At 44.9% G+C, this 16996-nt stretch overlaps 1 protein-coding gene across 1 annotated transcript in view; it reads right to left on the bottom strand.

Moving 5' to 3' along the window:
* SLC15A1 (solute carrier family 15 member 1) overlaps positions 1–16412 on the bottom strand; it is a 47569-nt gene extending 31157 nt beyond the window's left edge. The window contains exons 1-6 of the mRNA XM_010589377.3: positions 16228–16412; positions 9367–9448; positions 9123–9264; positions 8105–8224; positions 5225–5324; positions 4937–5027 (exon numbers count right to left, since the gene is read on the bottom strand). Of these exons, the coding sequence (XP_010587679.1) occupies positions 4937–5027; positions 5225–5324; positions 8105–8224; positions 9123–9264; positions 9367–9448; positions 16228–16248 (556 nt within the window). The 5' untranslated portion in view covers positions 16249–16412. The remainder of the gene's footprint in view (positions 1–4936; positions 5028–5224; positions 5325–8104; positions 8225–9122; positions 9265–9366; positions 9449–16227) is intronic.
* Positions 16413–16996: the final 584 nt, after the last annotated feature.

Below are 16996 nucleotides of genomic sequence, written 5' to 3'. Positions count from 1 at the left end.
CAATTAGAATTAGTTATGGCTTTGGTAATGCTCAGATAGTTCCTGTTTTAAAAAAAAAATCCTTAACTGGTTATTGCGTATTGTTTTCACATAATATTTTAGACTTTTCCATTTGCCTTTGACTGATGTCAGCGCCAGCTGAGCAAAACAGCATTGTAGAAAGAGCACCTGACAGAGACAGTTTCTAGTCTTAGCCCCTAAATAGATGTGTGATTCTGGCCAAGAAGTCCGTGGGCCTCCTTATGGTCTGTGAGTTTTCTTAGTGTGGGAAATAGATTTGACCTGGATGCAATAACCTGAAGATACTGGGACTCAGTAGGTAGAATCAAAACTGCATTGGAAAAATCAATCCTGTATGTTTCTGAATTCAAGCTAATTAAGAAACAGATGACCTAGGGCGGTGTCATGAATTGAATTGTGTCCCCCAAAATATCTGTCAATTTGGCTAGGCTATGATCCCCAGGATTGTGTGATTGTCCACCATTTTGTCACTTGATGTGATTTTCCTATGTGTTGTAAATCCTACCGCTATGATGTTAATGAGGCAGGACTCCATCTATGAGATTAGGTTGTATCTTGAGTCTATCTCTCTGGAGATATAAAAGGGAAAAGCAAGCAGGGAGATGGGAACCTCATACAAGTAAGAAACAAGAGCTGAGTGTGAGTGTGTCCTTTGGACCTGGGGTCCCTGTGCCTGAGAAGCTACTAGATCAAGGGAGGATTGATGACTAGAACTTTCCCCCAGAGCCAACACAGAGAGAAAGGTTTCCCCTGGAGCTGGCACCCTGAACTTGGATGTCTAGCCTCCTAGACTGTGAGAGAATGAATCTCTGTTTGTTAAAGCCACCCACTTGGGGTATTTCTGTTAGAGCAGCACTCGATGACCAAGACAGGTGGGGTGTACAGACTTTTCTGTAAAGGGCCAGGTAGGAAATATTTTAGGCTTTGTGGGCTATTCAGTCACTTCACAACAACTCAACTCTGCTTTTGTAGAGCAAAAGCAGTCATAGACAATGTATAAGTAAATGGCCCTGTCCAGATTTCCGATTTGGCTCATGGGAAATAGTTTGCTGACCCATGACCTAGGATCTGTTTTAGCTCTGAAATCCTAGGATTTATGAAAAAAATAAAACAAGACTTTGGAGCAGGCAAAAGACATTACTGGCGATCCTTCCAGTGGAAGGCTGGGGCCTCTGAGATTATCTGACCCTATAGGGGTTTTGACTTTGTCTTTTTTTTTTTAATTTACTTATTTATTTTTATAATTTTTATTGCGCTTTAAGTGAAAGTTTACAAATCAAGTCAGTCTCTCACACAAAAACCCATATACACCTTGCTACACACTCCCAATTACTTTCCTCCTAATGAGACAGCCTGCTCTCTCCCTCCATTCTCTCTTTTTGTGTCCATTTCTCCAGCTTCTAACCCCCTCCACCCTCTCATCTCCCCTCCAGGCAGGAGATGCCAACATAGTCTCAAGTGTCCACCTGATCCAAGAAGCTCACTCCTCACCAGCATCCCTCTCCAACCCATTGTCCAGTCAAATCCATGTCTGAAGAGTTGGCTTCGGGAATGGTTCCTGTCCTGGGCCAAAAGAAGGTCTGGGGGCCATGACCACCGGGGTCCTTCTAGTCTCAGTCAGACTATTAAGTCTGGTCTTATGAGAATTTGGGATCTGCATCCCGCTGCTCTCCTGCTCCCTCAGGGGTTCTCTGTTGTGTTCCCTGTCAGGGCAGTCATCGGTTGTAGCCAGGCACCATCTAGTTCTTCTGGTCTCAGGATGATGTAGTCTCTGGTTCATGTGGCCCTTTTTGTCTCTTGGGCTCGTAATCACCTTGTGACTTTGGTTTTCTTCATTTTCCTTTGATCCAGGTGGGTTGAGACCAATTGATGCATCTTAGATGGCTGCTTGCTAGCGTTTAAGACCCCAGATGCCCCTCTTCAAGGTGGGATGCAGAATGTTTTCTTAATAGATTTCATTATGCCAGTTAACTTAGATTTCTCCTGAAACCATGGTCCCCAGACCCCTGCCCCTGCTATGCTAGCCTTCGAAGCATTCAGTTTATTCAGGAAACTTCTTTGCCTTTGGTTTACTCCAGTTGTGCTGACCTCCCCTGTATTGTGTGCTGTCTTTCCCTTCACCTAAAGTAGTTCTTATCTACTGTTTAATTAGTGAGTACTCGTCTCCCACCCTCCCTCCCCCTTCTCGTAACGACAAAAGAATGTTTTCTTCTCAGTTTACACTATTTCTCAAGTTCTTATAATAGTGGTCTTATACAATATTTGTCCTTTTGCAACTGACTAATTTCACTCAGCATAATGCCTTCCAGGTTCCTCCATGTTAGGGAATATTTCACAGATTCCTCACTGTTCTTTATCGATGCGTAGTATTCCATTGTGTGAATATACCGTAATTTATTTATCTATTCTTCCGTTGATGGGCACCTTGGTTGCTCCCATCTTTTTGCTATTGTAAACAGTGCTGCAATAAACATGGGTGTGCATATATCTGTTCATGTAAAGGCTTTTATTTCTCTAGGATATGTTCCAAGGAGTGGGATTGCTGGATCATATGGTAGTTCTATTTCTAGCTTTTTAAGGAAGCGCCAAATCGATTTCCAAAGTGGTTGTACCATTTGACGTTCCCACCAGCAGTGTATAAGTGTTCCAATCTCTCCACAGCCTCTCCAACATTTATTATTTTGTGTTTTTTGGATTAACGCCAGCCTTGTTGGAGTGAGATGAAATCTCATTGTAGTTTTGATCTGCATTTCTCTAATGGCTAATGATCGTGAACATCTCCTCATGTATCTGTTAGCTACCTGAATGTCTTCTTTAGTGAAGTGTTTATTCATATCTTTTGCCCATTTTTTAATTGGGTTATTTGTCTTTTTGTAGTTGAGTTTTTGCAGTACGATGTAGATTTTAGAGATTAGGCGCTGATCAGAAATGTCATAGCTAAAAACTTTTTCCCAGTCTGTAGGAAATCTTTTTACTTTTTTGGTGAAGTCTTTGGATGAGCATAGGTGTTTGATTTTTAGGAGCTCCCAGTTACCTAGTTTTTCTTCTACATTCTTAATAATGTTTTGTATACTGTTTATGCCATGTATTAGGGCTCCTAATGTTGTCCCTATTTTTTCTTCCATGATCTTTATTGTTTTAGATTTTGTATTTAGGTCTTTGATCCATTTTGAGTTAGTTTTTGTGCATGGAGTGAGGTATGGGTCTTGTTTCATTTTTTTTGCAGATGGATATCCAGTTATGCCAGCACCATTTGTTAAAAAGACTGTCTTTCCCCGATTTAACTGTTTTAGGGCCTTTGTCAAATATCAACTGCTCATATGTGGATGGATTTATGTCTGGATTCTCAATTCTGCTCCATTGGTCCATGGATCTGTTGTTGTACCAGTACCAGGCTGTTCTGACTACTGTGGCGTTGACTTGGTCTTTGACTAGGTTATTGCACAGTTTTGTAGAGAAAGAAGTTAATTAGTAGAAAACAGGCAAATGATTACTGCTTATGGCAATGCAAAATGGTTTTTTTTCTGGCAGAAAATATAAATCTCTGCAAATCAGATCCTTATTTGAACTGACAATAACATTGTATCTGTTCCCTCATTAGAAATAAAATCTTTGACACATGTTTGGAATGTATTTGTTTGAGAGTTGTGATTTTACCTCTAAAAAAGAATCCTTTACCAGATTCTATAATTTGAACATGCATAGTATAGACTCTGGCATGTACCCTCTAGGGAACAGGTACCCTCGGGGGGAGGTGAGGAAAAATAATACAAGAATAAAAGCGACTAAATTTTTACATAAAATCAGTTGGAATGGACTTTAAGTGATATCTCCAAACTAGTATGCATAAATACATGTTGTCGTGTGCCATTGAGTCAATTTTGACTGATAGCGACCTTATATGACAGAGTAAAACTGCCCCATAGGATTTGGTAGGCTGTAATCTTTACAGGAGCAGATCGCCAGGTCTTTTCTCCCATTGAGCTGCTGCTGGTGGGTTTGAACTGCTGACCTTTCGATAATTCTCATAGAATACTGTATTTCATAATTTAATCTGATCCTCAGTGAGAGCACCATGGTCTTGCTCTTTTGTCCCTAATAGCATCTTCCACATGGGCAGTTCACAAGCCGAGTGGAGCGTTAGCAAGCACAAACATCTGAGTGCTCTCCATAGCTATTGTCTCATTCCGTTTCTCTGAGTGTGTCTTTTGGAAATACTTGAGATGACAGGAAAGCAGAGGGTAAAGCCTTTCCCACTGCATTCTTCCTGCTTCACTGAGATGTCACCAGGGGCAAAGCTTGGAGCTAAAAGGCCAGCTACAGCCCCACCCATGGGTTTTTTCCATATACTCTCTCTTGACTCTTACCTCTTGCTATGAATAAGGACTTTGGATTAATAATAATTTTTTTTTTTTTTGTAAATCGAATACTAAGAATGTTTTTGACTATTCAGTGTTCATTGAGCTGAGAAATTCAAATACAATTTATATCTCTTGCCATTGAGTTGATTCTGACTCATAGCGACCCTATAGGACAGAGTAGAGCTGCCCCATGGTTTCCAAGGTTGTCATCTTTATGGAAGCAGACTGCCCCATCTTTCTCCCAGGGAGTGGCTGGTGGGTTAGAACCACCAACCTTTCGGTTGTCAGCTGAGTGCTTACCACTGCAGTACCAGGTCTCCTTGTCAAATAAGATTAGAAAAGGAAACAAAACTTAAAGAAAAAAAAATATTACATTCTGGATTTCAGTTATATCCCAGCCATGTATCAGATAGCTGAGGCATAAAGGAAGAGCTGCCAAAGGGGGCAAAACAAAACAGATGAAACAAAGACTTAATCTTTTCACCTGGCTTTCTTCCCCACAATTAGAAAAGCAAAACAGAAGTTCTTTTCAGGTTTTGTTGTTTTGTTTTTACCTCTGAGCAAGGGAGTGATGATCGTAGAAAGCAAACTTCCAGCATTGATGGCCAGATAAAAGATGGAAAAAAATCTGTTTCTTTGTTTTTCCTGTAATGAGAAGGATAATTTTCGAGAACCACCACCTTGGCTGTGCATCAGTGATCAAATATGGCTGACGATCTGACTGCTTGTTCAAGAGAACTTGAAAAAGAACCAGCTGGAGAACAGGTTTTGGGGTCTTTTTCTTCTTTGTCACTGGAATTTGATTCCATTTATGTGGTTTCTGTGAAGGCACATGCTCTTACCTGCCCCTCTTCAAACTGATCGCCACCAAATGCAGACACGCAGGGCTTTATTCCTCCCGTTCCGAGCGCTATCAGGGCCAGGCCAATCATAGACAGTGTCCTGGCGAAAGAAGGGGTTATTGCCAGATGTCAGATCCTTAACAGCAGAGCCTTCTCTTTCCCTAATTTCCCAAAGAGGGTCGGGGCAGTGGCAAACACAGGGAAGGGCCCCCAGCTTTTTGAGAAAGATAAAGGAAATACAGGCTTGATAGTTCAAAAATACTTGAATTCATGGACCTTCAAATTCATGCCTTTGTCTAATAACTTACCATCTAGAAAATTCACGGCACTAACTTGAAGTCTGAACAAGGATTGACATATGGAGTTCTTTTGAGCCTTATAATTATCCGGTAAATGGATGAAGAAATGAATTGTTAATTAAACAAATAGAAGCACTATCTGTGGTACCGTTAAACAGACTGAAAACAGTGCAGAAATGATGCTGGAAAACAGGGTTAAATTGAAAAGCAGAACATCAGGTTATGTAGTAGGATCTAATTTGTTTACAAAGTACCTAAACCAAAAAACCATTTGCCGTCAAGTTGATTCTGACTCATAGCGACCCTATAGGACAGAGTAGAACTGTTCCATAGGGTTTCCAAGGAGCCGCTGGTAGATTCGAACTGCCGACCTTCTGGTTAGCAGCCAAGTGCTTAACCAGTGGAAAGAAGTTATACCGAAAGGTTTATAGTTATGCCTAGGCGGTGGGATCAAGGATTATTTTTATTTACTTTTGTATTTTCTAAGTTATCTGTAAGTATTTTACTTCCTGAATTGAAAAAAAAAAATTCCTGGAATTTATCAACCTTTATTTTGTAGTTGTGTTAGTTTTACAGTTAGATACTACAGACAAAGTTTTGCAGGTGTTTGTTTCATATCATCTTGGCTGCCAATGTTGCTTAAAAATACTAAAAACTCTTTTATGAAACAGAAAAAGTCAAGGAAGATACTGCACAAAAAAGGAGTTCTTTGAAAGTCGTCCTTTCCTTCTGCGTCAGTCTTGTTTGCCTCCTAATACAACTCGTGTCTGATGTTCCTGCTCTGTCGTCGTCAGTCCATTCTGCCTAATGCAGATAGAACTGCTTCAAGGCTGTGACCTTTGGAAGCAGATCGCCAGACCTGTCTTCGCAGGTGCCTCTGGGTGGGTTTGAACCAACAACCTTTGGGCTAGTAGTCCAGCGCTTAACCATTTGTGCCACCCAAGGGCCCCTTGTTGTTACTCTACACATTTTAAAAAACAATAGAAACATGGCCAGTTTAACAGTACACACCATGAACTCTTGTGAGGATTTCAGCCATGTTCCAATAGTAACTTCATGAAATAAAATAAGTAGTTAAGATTTACTGGGCACTTATCACTTGCCAAGTAGTGTTGTAGGGGCTTTACCTGGATTAACCCATAGCAGTCCTATGTGAGGTAGGTACTATTACAGATAAGGAAACTGAGGCACAGAGGTTAAGAAACTTGCTCAAGCTCACAGAGTCAGTAAGGGGCACAGCCAGAATTTGAACCCACATCACCCGACTCCAAAGTCCACGCTCTTACTGGCTATTATAGGTTAGGAAACTGAGGCACAGGGAAGCTAACTTGCCCAAGGTCACACAGCTACTCTGTGGGAGAGCTGGGAATCAAGTATGGCAGTCTGAGCTGACTGGGCTCATAACTACTTCCTCCACCAGCACAGTTACCCGTGGGAACCAGGGGTGTTTGCATCAAAGGACCTACTCTGGACAGCAGTCGGATGTCCTAACAGGCCAAATACATGGGATCACAGATACTACTTTGAATTTCAGTTATGTTTCCCCAGCCCGCAGGAGAGTTTTCTCCATGGATCAAGAACTGAAGCACAAGAACAGGAACAACATAAATCTCACACCTAGGGTACTAGGCAATGAAGGGAATTTTTTTTTTTAAATTGTGCTTTAGGTGAAAGTTTACAGAGCCAATTAGTTTCCCATTTGATAGTTTGTACATAAAGTGTTTCGTGACCTTGTTTCATTCCCCACAGTGTATCAGCATTCTCCTCATTTCTGCCCTTTTGTCCTGATCTCCTAACGCCTCCTTCCTTCTCATCTTTGCTTTTGGGCAGATAATGCCATTTGGGTCTCATATAATTGATTGTTCTAGGGAGTATGTTCCTCTTGGGTGTTATTGTTTATCTTACGTGCTTGCCTGTTGTTTGGCTGGGAGGTGGCCTCTGGGAATGGCTTCATTACCAGGTCAGAAGGGTGTCTTAGGGCCATCATCTTGGGGGTTCCTCCAGTCTCTATCAGACCAGCAAGCCTGGTCTTTTTTGTGAACTTGATTTTTTGTTCTATAATTTTCTGCTGCTCTGTCCAGGACCCATTGTCAGAGCAGAATGAAGGGAAATTTACCTAACTGAGTAACGTTCATCCATGACACTTTCCATCAAGGACCCAGTATGCAGGGTTGGGAATAAATATTCATGAAACGGAATTACTGAGAAATGAGCAGAAATGTGGTACAAAACAGGAAACCAAAGATACCAGAGTCTTGAGGAGACGAGGTGGTGTTGAGAATCTGTGGGAGTATGTCCTTCTATGGAAGATCAAGTCTAACACAAATGCCCTGTCCTCTGACCAAGCATCACCTGAGATGTCCCCAGGATAGGTGCACCCCGAAGTCAACAATGCCTGCTATGATGGGGACATAGTGAAGACTCAGCTGTTAAGAAAACAGCCTTCTCTAGACTGTTCTGACGAGAGAGGAAAAGCCTCCCTATATTCACGGTCAAATTCAAGGAAAATGATGAAAAATTAGAACACCAGTCATGCAGTCACTGCTGGGGTGGGGTACAGCAGCAGGTAACATGAACTCACACATGTACAGAGATGCTGTTTGGGGTCCCATCGTGGTCGTAGTCTGTGAGGTCATTGATTGAGCTCACCGAGATGACGACTTGTCCGATTGTGTAGACAATGGAGAGCGATATAATTGTCCTGTGTTATAAAAGAGAATGCAGGCCGAGGCATGATAGCAGCACGCTTCTTACTCCATCATGAAAGACCCCCTCCTTCAAAACTTTAAAGAGCCCAGTCACGAATTCCCTGTTTCTCCAATAAAAGTGGTCGTTCTTAGAACGGCCAGCCTGCCTCAGGATTGGTGGCATAGCTTGCAAGTATAGAGCCAAGTTGGCCAGAGCAGACAGGAGAAGGGGAAAGACCCACTTTCTCTCTGCGCTATTTCGAAGACCCAGTGCTTTGTTTTACTCAACTAGTTATACTGGTATCTTTAAATAGTGAGAGATACTCATCAACCAAGGTGACTGGTAACGATATTTGGCCAGGTATGGACCAGTGGTTGTTTTTGTAGAACTATTTCAAGATAGCCAATATTCCTGCTTCTGCCCATGTCATGCCTTTGGCCTGGAAGAGCCCCTGCTTCCTTCTTCACTAAGTCATAGAACACTTTCCCTGCAGGGTTAGGCAGGTGCTCTCCTGAGCTACCTTGTGCCACGTGTCCTTTCTGCCCCCAGAGCAGGGTCAGCCCATCTGCAGTCAGGACATACATTAGGGAGTTTTTTGTTTTCACAGGCCTTATCTCTGTGCCTGTCACATCATTAACGGCAGAAAGTGTCCCTGCTAGCTATTTCAAGATGAAGTAAAGATGTAACTGTCTGGAGGAGGCAATACCTGCGAATGATACTTGTATCCACTCTGCTAAATGCCAGGCACTCTGCTAGGCTGTGGGGATAGAATGATGAGAAGCCACGCCTAGAGTGCTCTCCTAAGCATTTATGTTCCACGAGCCTGCATTCCAGATTCTTCCACCCCAAACCACAAAACTCATTGTTACTTCCTTGGCTTGTTTGTTAACAAGAAAGTTCCAACTACTCACTTGAACTTTCCCAGCCACGAGTCGGCGATTAGAGCTCCAAGAATCGGCATCAGGTAGCACAGAGCGACAAATGTGTGGTAGATGGCTGTGGACAGATTGTCATCCCATCCGATGAAGCGTGTGAAGTATAGAATCAGGATCGCTTTGCACAGAGGGCAGGTGGAGGAGGAGGGAAAAACAAAGTTAGAGCTGACTGCCACAACTCAGGGTCTTCTCCCAAGGGCGATACATGTTTACAAGTTACCTCTCATTCCATAGTAGGAAAATCTCTCACAGAACTCATTGACCACGATGAAGAAGATGCTGAAGGGGTAACCAAAGCAACTCTGGCAAAAACAGAGTGAGATTGAGGTAGGCTTCTCAAGGGTTCATGTTCACAGATACCCAGATGCGTATTTAGGAACTTTCCCGTGACTACCCAGAGGTGGGGTCTAGAATTGTAAGATTTTCATTCCCTCATGTTCATCTTTCCACATAGAAACAACAATGAAATAAAGCACCTGGTTTTATTGTTAGTCTGAGAAGGCTACCCACGGCATTTCCTAAATAGAAGATATTCTCACAGAAACTCAAGATTTCCCACTCAGTGATGCCCAGTGCACATGTTTGTTAAGGAAATGAAGTTGTGAACATTCAGAAGCAAAACAAATTGTAAAATTTGCAAAGCGAAGATATGTGGAGAAGAAAAAAGGATACACACCCGTGATCTGGACGTTCCTAAAAGAAAAACAAAATGCCACCGTTAGAGTCAAGAAATTAAAATATTTTTTCATTGCTCCTCAGCTCAGACCCTCGGCCCCTTGGTGGCGGCAAGGAGTGCTGCTCGCTAACCCTTCCCAGCCCCCTTTCTCTAGAGCCCAGCCGCCCCAGGGGACCCAGGCATCTGCATCTCCTCATAATGACTGCCTCAGCCACTTCCCAGGTGCACTCTGAATGAGAACCAGAGGCTCCAGAGAATTGTGCCAAAACCATTTCTTTCTTCAAACACTTCACAGACTGCCCCACGCCCACAGGATGAAACAGTTTAGCATGTCCTTCATTGTCTCACAAGGTCGTTGGGTTGCTGTGAGGATTGAATAATTGAAATAGAATGCTATGGGTGCCTAGGGAGGTCCCTGGGTGGGGCAATCAGTTTGTGCTTGACTCCTAATGGAAAGGCTGGTGGTTTGTGCCCACCCAGCAGTGCTGCAAAAGAAAGGCCTGGTGATCTGCTGCCATAAAGATTCCAGCCAAGAAAACCCTATACAGCTGTATTCTACTCTGTAATGCATGGGGTCACCATGAGTTGGAATCGACTTGACCAAACGGGTTTGGTTTTTTGGCATGGATGTCTAACACGCAGTGAAGAATATGTCACCATTTCCTGTTCCCTGGGCTCTGCTTTCCTTCTGCCCCTTCCCCATGCACAGAAGGTTCTAATGATACCCAGTTATTTGTTCACTGATCATGTCATGCCCTCACCCAAACTTCTTAACGCACAGGACAGCTCCTCCTTTGTGAGAAATGCCTGAGTCCCTTTTAATGTGCCTTGGCCTCCCTATGCTTTCAGGAGCCTCCCTGACCTACCACCGCACACCATCCTCTGGCCATAGCGCAGTGATGGACCAAAAAAACCCAAAGCAAACCCATTGCCGTCGAGTCGATTCGGACTCACAGCGACCCTATAGTACAGATTAGAACTGCCCCACAAGGTTTCCAAGGAGTGCCTGGTGGATTCGAACTGCCGACCTTTTGGTTAGCAGCCATAGCACTTAACCGCTATGCCACCAAGGTTTCCCAGTAACGGACAGTGTACATAAATTGCCTCTCCTGTATGCTCAGTTCCTCAAGTGAATGAACTGTGTATATCTGCACAGCCCCGGCATCTCCTATACAGCCTAGCACGGAGGCAGGGTTTACAGTCAGAAAGGTGAATTACAAGAGCAAGAAGAACCTGTGAGGGCACAGGTGGTGGTGTTATTGTCAGGTGCTGTCCAGTCATTCTGACTTATAGCAACCCCGTGCACCACAGGATGGAACACTGCCTGGTCCTGCGCCGTCCTCACAATCCTTGCTGTGTTGGAGCCCATTGTTGCAGCCACTGTGTCAAGTGAGTCAGTGCAAACCAAGTCCACTTAGCACCACCTTCTAGATCTCAGGAGTGCCCCTTCACCCGCTGCGGTGTTAATTACTCTGGCATGTAGCCTATCTAGCCGTGGTCTTGTAACTCCCACCCAGGTGATTGTGTGATAGGGTAATTGTGGCCCATCAAGGAGGTTGGTCAGTTTTACCTTAAAAGAGAGCCAATTCCTGAGCAGAGAAGAAGAGCCTACCACCACCAGGAAAGGAGAGTCCAGCAGGAGAGACCCACAGCAGGAGACAGCATGGTGGGCTTCCCTATCCATGGATACAGAAAGCTGAGTGCCTTTGGATAGAGACTGAGGGCCAGGGAGAGGCATGCCTGCAAGCACAGCTGGGAAGAGGCTATCCTGATGAAAGAACTGTATCCAGAGTTTTCTGAACCTGAATTGTAACTCACTTCCCTAATAAACCCCATAATCATGAGTAGGGTCTGTGAGTTCTGTGTGGCCATTGTAATGAGTTATCGAACCCAGCAGAGAAGTAGAGAGTGCCATGGGAGGGATGGCTGGTGTCAGAATCAGCAAAGATGGCAGGAAAGGAGGCTTGTCTGGCTTCTGCTTCTTGGGAGTCAGCCTTGTGCTGTTGATCTTGGTTCTCCTTCCCCCTTGTTGGGTTGGAGGAGGTCAGACACCTCCCCCAAGCCATTTTTACACCCCCGCTACCTCAGTCCCTGCCCCAGAGTTACCCCCTAGCTCTAGCCTTGACACCGCCTCAGCCTGCAGTCTGCATGAATGCACTGCCGTGTACCTATCGGTGTTCTGGCACAGCTGCGCCCCCTTCCCTGGGAAGTCTCCCCCCAGTCCGTCCCTGTGGACACTGTGAGTCTAACTTTGTTTTAGGGTTCTGTGTTGGCAGGGCTCCCTGAGAATGCCCTGCGACATTACGAATCAGGGCCCTACAGCAGTGACTCTCAAACTGGACAACGTGGCAGAATCCCCTGGAAGGCTGGCTAGACCTGACTGTGGGGCCCATCCCCAGAGCTGCTTATTCTGGAGGTCTGGGGTGCACCTCAGAGTCTGCATTTCTAGCGAGTCCCCAAATGTGCTGTTGCTGCTACCTGGAGACTACACTGAAAACTGCTGCCCTGGAGAATGAAAAATAATCCTTAAGTGCCTGTAGCTACCTGCATGTTGTAGTCTCCAGGTGGTGCAAACAGCATGCGTGGCCACTAACTGAAAGGCTGGAGGTTCTGGTCCACCCAGAGGCACCTCAGAATAAAGGCCTGGCAATCTACTTTGAAAAAGCAGCCATTGAAAACCCTATACAGCACAGTTCTACTCCGACACACAGGGGTCACTCTGAGTCAGAGTTGACTCAATGGCAACTGCTTTTTTTTTTTTTTTTTTACCTACGTGCTGTACACTAGAGTATTGTCCATTTTAAAAGTAGCTCAAGTGAAAATCAATGCTTGTGGCTTATGGTTTGTATTTGAGAAGACTTACTCTTTTCCGTACCTGAGAATTTGCATTTCTAACAAGATCCAAGATGGTATCGGTGCTGCTGGTCCAGAAATCACACTTGGAAAACCACATGCAGGCTGTGATGTAACGGGTTTTTTTTTTTTTTATACAGAGTATACAAATCTTGTGTGGGTTTTTTTTTTTTTTTTAAGGTTTTCATTTAAAAATTTATACACGAATTGTTTTGTGACATTGGTTGCAATCCTGCAGTATATCACCACTCTCCCCCTTTTCCACTCTGGGGTCATCTAGTTTTCCTGCCCTATCCTCCCTTCTCATCTTTGCTTTTGGGCAGGTGTTGTCTCTTTGGTCTTGTGTACTTGATTGGACTAAAGAAGCATGTTCCTCATGTGTGTTATTGTTTTTTTTATAGGCCTGTCTAATCTTTGGCTGAAAGGTAGACTTCAGGAGTGGCTTCAGTTCTGAGTTAGGGCGTCCAGGAGCCATAATCTCAGGGGTTCCTCTAGTCTCTGTCAGACCGGTAAGTCTGGTCTTTTTTTGTGAATTGAATTTTGTTCTGCATTTTTCTTCAGCTCTGTCCAGGACCCTCTATTGTCAGAGCAGTTGGTGGTGGTAGCCAGGCACCATCTAGTTCTTCTGGGCTCAGGCTGGTTCATGTGGTCCATTAGTCCTTTGGACTCACGTTTTCCTTGTGTCTTTGGTTTTCTTCATTCTCCTTTGTTCCGAACATGAAGGGACCAATAGATGTATCTTAGATGGCCGCTTGCACGCTTTGAAGACCCCAAATGCCACTTACCAAGTAGGATGTAGAACATTTTTTTTTTATGAACTGTGTTATGCCAATTGACCTAGATGTCCCCTGAGACGATGGTCCCTAGTCCTCAGCCCCTGTAACTCGGTCCCTCAAGTTGTTTGGATGTGTCTAGGAAGCTTCTATGGCTTTGCCTTGGTCAAGTTGTGCTAACTTCCCTTATATTGTGTGTTTTCTTTCCCTACAGCAAAGTTAACACTTGCTTACTATCTAGTGACTTTCCCACCCCACCCATCCTTTCCCATCCAAAATTGCTTTTATTCTGTGTGTCAACCTTTTCCTGAGTTTTTATAATAGTGGTCTCATACTATATATATGTATGCATGTGTGTGTGTGTGAGATTGACTTATTTCACTCAGCAAAGTGTCTTCCGGATTCATTCATGTCATGAGATGTTTGGTGGATTCCTCATTGTTCTTTTTTTTTTTTTTTTTTAACTTTTATTGACCTTCAAGTGAACGTTTAAAAATCAAGTCAGTCTGTCACATATAAGTTTATATACATCTTACTCCTTACTCCCACTTGCTCTCCCCCTAATGAGTCAGCCCTTCCAGTCTCTCCTTTCGTGACAATTTTGCCAGCTTCCAACTCTCTCTATCCTCCCATACCCCCTCCAGACAGGAGATGCCAACACAGCCTCAAGTGTCCACCTGATACAAGTAGCTCACTTTTCTTCAGCATCTCTCTCCTACCCATTGTCCAGTCCCTTTCATGTCTGATGAGTTGTCTTCGGGAATGGTTCCTGTCCTGTGCCAACAGAAGGTTTGGGGACCATGCCCGCCGGGATTCCTCTAGTCACAGTCAGACCATTAAGTATGGTATTTTTATGAGAATTTAGGGTCTGCATCCCACTGATCTCCTGCTCCCTCAGGGGTTCTTTATTGTGCCTCATTGTTCTTTATTGTTGCATAGTACTCCATTGTATGTATGTACTATAATTTGTTTATCCATTCATCTGTTGATGGGCACTTAGGTTGTTTCCATCTTTTTACTATCGTGAATAATGCTGCAGTGAACATGGGTGTGCGTATGTCTATGCGTGTGATGGCTCTTATTTCTCTAGCATATATTCCTAGGGATGGGATTTCTGGATTGTAGGGTATTTCCATTTCTAGCTTTTTACGAAGGCGCCGCATCAGTTTCCATAGTTGTCATCCCATTTTGCATTCCTACCAGCAAAGCATAAGAGTTCCAGTCTCCCCGCGACCTCTCCACATTTGGTATTTTCTGTTTTTTTTTTTTTTTGGATTAGAGCCAGTAATGTTGGGGTGAGATGGTATCTCATTGTAGCTTTGATGTGCATTTCTCTAATGGCTAACGATCGCATGATTTCTCTACATAAGTTTTATCATTTCCCTGGCTCAGAGCACCAGAAAGTCCCTTCCGTGCCAGCTTTCTGGAGCAAAAACTAAATACAGAAGCTGGGCAGTACGATGAGTCTCTGGCCCAGCTCCCACCTCGAGCTTTTGCACAGTTCCCCATTATGGGTTCTTCCTCTCAGATTAGCCGCCTTGCGTTTTCATTGTGTGCGAGCCATTGGCCCCATCCCGCCATAAACAAAACCAGAGTTCTGCCTGAGCATCTCCTGTCTTGATTCAGAGCCACGTGCTCTTTGAACCCTCTGCCCGCTGCTTTCCTTGATAGAGCCTTCTTCCCGATTACAGCCATGCTGTGGTGGTTTGCACTCTCCGGCTCCTCCTGGCCCCAGGGCCTCCACCAGACAGGCTCCTGCTTGTGTCCACTTCACAGCAGCAATGCTGGCTTAGTCCTTGGCTTCAGATGGGAAATAAATTATTCAGGTTTTCTCCCCTGTGGGACTTCCTGTGGGCCGGGGTTGCCTCAATGGGCACAGTTGAAGAACGCGGGCCCTGGCATCAGACTCGTGATTGAATTCCAGCTCTGGTGTCGGAAGCTGTGACCTTGGGCAGGCCAGTCTTTCCTTGGAACACCCCATCTGTAAAATGAAGATACAACTACCCACCTTAGCAGGCTCTGGGTGACACGAATGGTTAGCGCTCAACTGCTAGCTGAAAGGTTGGTGATTTGAACCCACCCAGAGGTGCCTCAGAAGACAGCCCTGGTGATCTGCTCCCAAAAGGTCACAGCCCTATGGAGCAGCTGTCCTCTGCACACACGGGGTTGCTGTGAGTAAGAATCGACTCAATGGCAACTAACAACAACAACAGCAGCAACGCTACCCACTGCACAGATTGCCGTAGAGTTAAATGCGTGAAGCCCCAGCACAGTGCTCGACATGTCAGTGCCTGCCGAGTGGTAGGTGCTGCCGTCTCAGGACCCTCAGTACCTAGCCTGGCGCTTCTCACCGAGTGAAAGCCAAATGCTTGTTGAATGAATAAGCATTCCAAAGGATCTGTCATGTCAGTCAGCAAGTATGATATTCCGGTTCTGGCTCTGCCACCTGCTACTTGTGTGGGATGTCTTCCATCTGCCCCTCAGACCCCTACCTCCTTCTGCCCCATGAGGTTAACCTGAATGGATTTCCTCAGTCGTTCCCATGCCCTCTGGCTTCCATTGGGTTTGACCAACAGGGGGCGCTGTGAGCAGAACAGAGGGAAGGAGGAAAGGTCAGGCATCCATTTCCCTGGCTCCCTCCCTCCAAAGTCACTCACACTGGCTGGGACCTCAAGGGACAGTCACTGCTCTTGTCATGACTCTCTCCTTCCAGGCTTTGTGACTGTTATTTTCCCTCATCCTTCAGGCCTACAGGTGCTAACAGTAAGGCCAGTACCACCCTGGGTACCTGCACTGTCATTTATGGCTCCCTGTCACCCACCGTTTTCTAAATAGTCTTTTTGTAAAAAAATATATATATATATATACATACATAACAGTTGCCGTTGACTCACATTCAACTCGTGGCGACCCTGTGTGTATCAGAGTAGAACTGTGCTCGGTAGGGCTCTAGTGGCTGTGACCCTTCAGTAGCAGATCACCAGGCCTTTCTTCCCTGGCACCTTTGGGTGGGTTAGTAGCCAGCCTTTCAGGTAGCAGCCTAACATTTAATCATTTGCACCACCCAGGGACTCCTTTCTGTAGGTACACCCTCCTGTTTTGAGTGTGCCAGCTGTCTCCTGAGGGGTCCAAGACCGATACAGGCATGGGCTGCAGACTCCACATGCCATCGTGGCTCACCACTGGCCTGGGCGAGAGAACCACTCTCCAGTGAGATAGAGAGCACCAGCCAGGCAGAGGTGCCTTTCAAAGCTCTGCACAGGCAGTTGTTGGTATTATTCAGAACCCCATTTCATGGCAGTTGTGTTCCATCTTCTTGAAGACGGCTCCAGGTAGTGAAGTCTTACCATTGTCTCCTAAAGACCCACACAAAGACCCATATTGGAGCTTGTGATTGGCCTGCTGTAGAAAAGCGGGAACCCCCCAAAAAACCTAACTGCCGTCCAGTTAATTCCAACTCATGGCAATCCCATAGGACAGAGTAGAACTGTCTCACAGGGTTTCCAAACTTCATGCAAGCAGACTGCCACATCTATCTCTGTGGAGGG

The sequence above is a fragment of the Loxodonta africana genome, chromosome 17 (assembly GCF_030014295.1).
Source record: "Loxodonta africana isolate mLoxAfr1 chromosome 17, mLoxAfr1.hap2, whole genome shotgun sequence".
In the NCBI taxonomy this organism is placed as follows: domain Eukaryota; kingdom Metazoa; phylum Chordata; class Mammalia; order Proboscidea; family Elephantidae; genus Loxodonta; species Loxodonta africana.
This window is presented reverse-complemented; position numbering and strand designations above follow the sequence as displayed.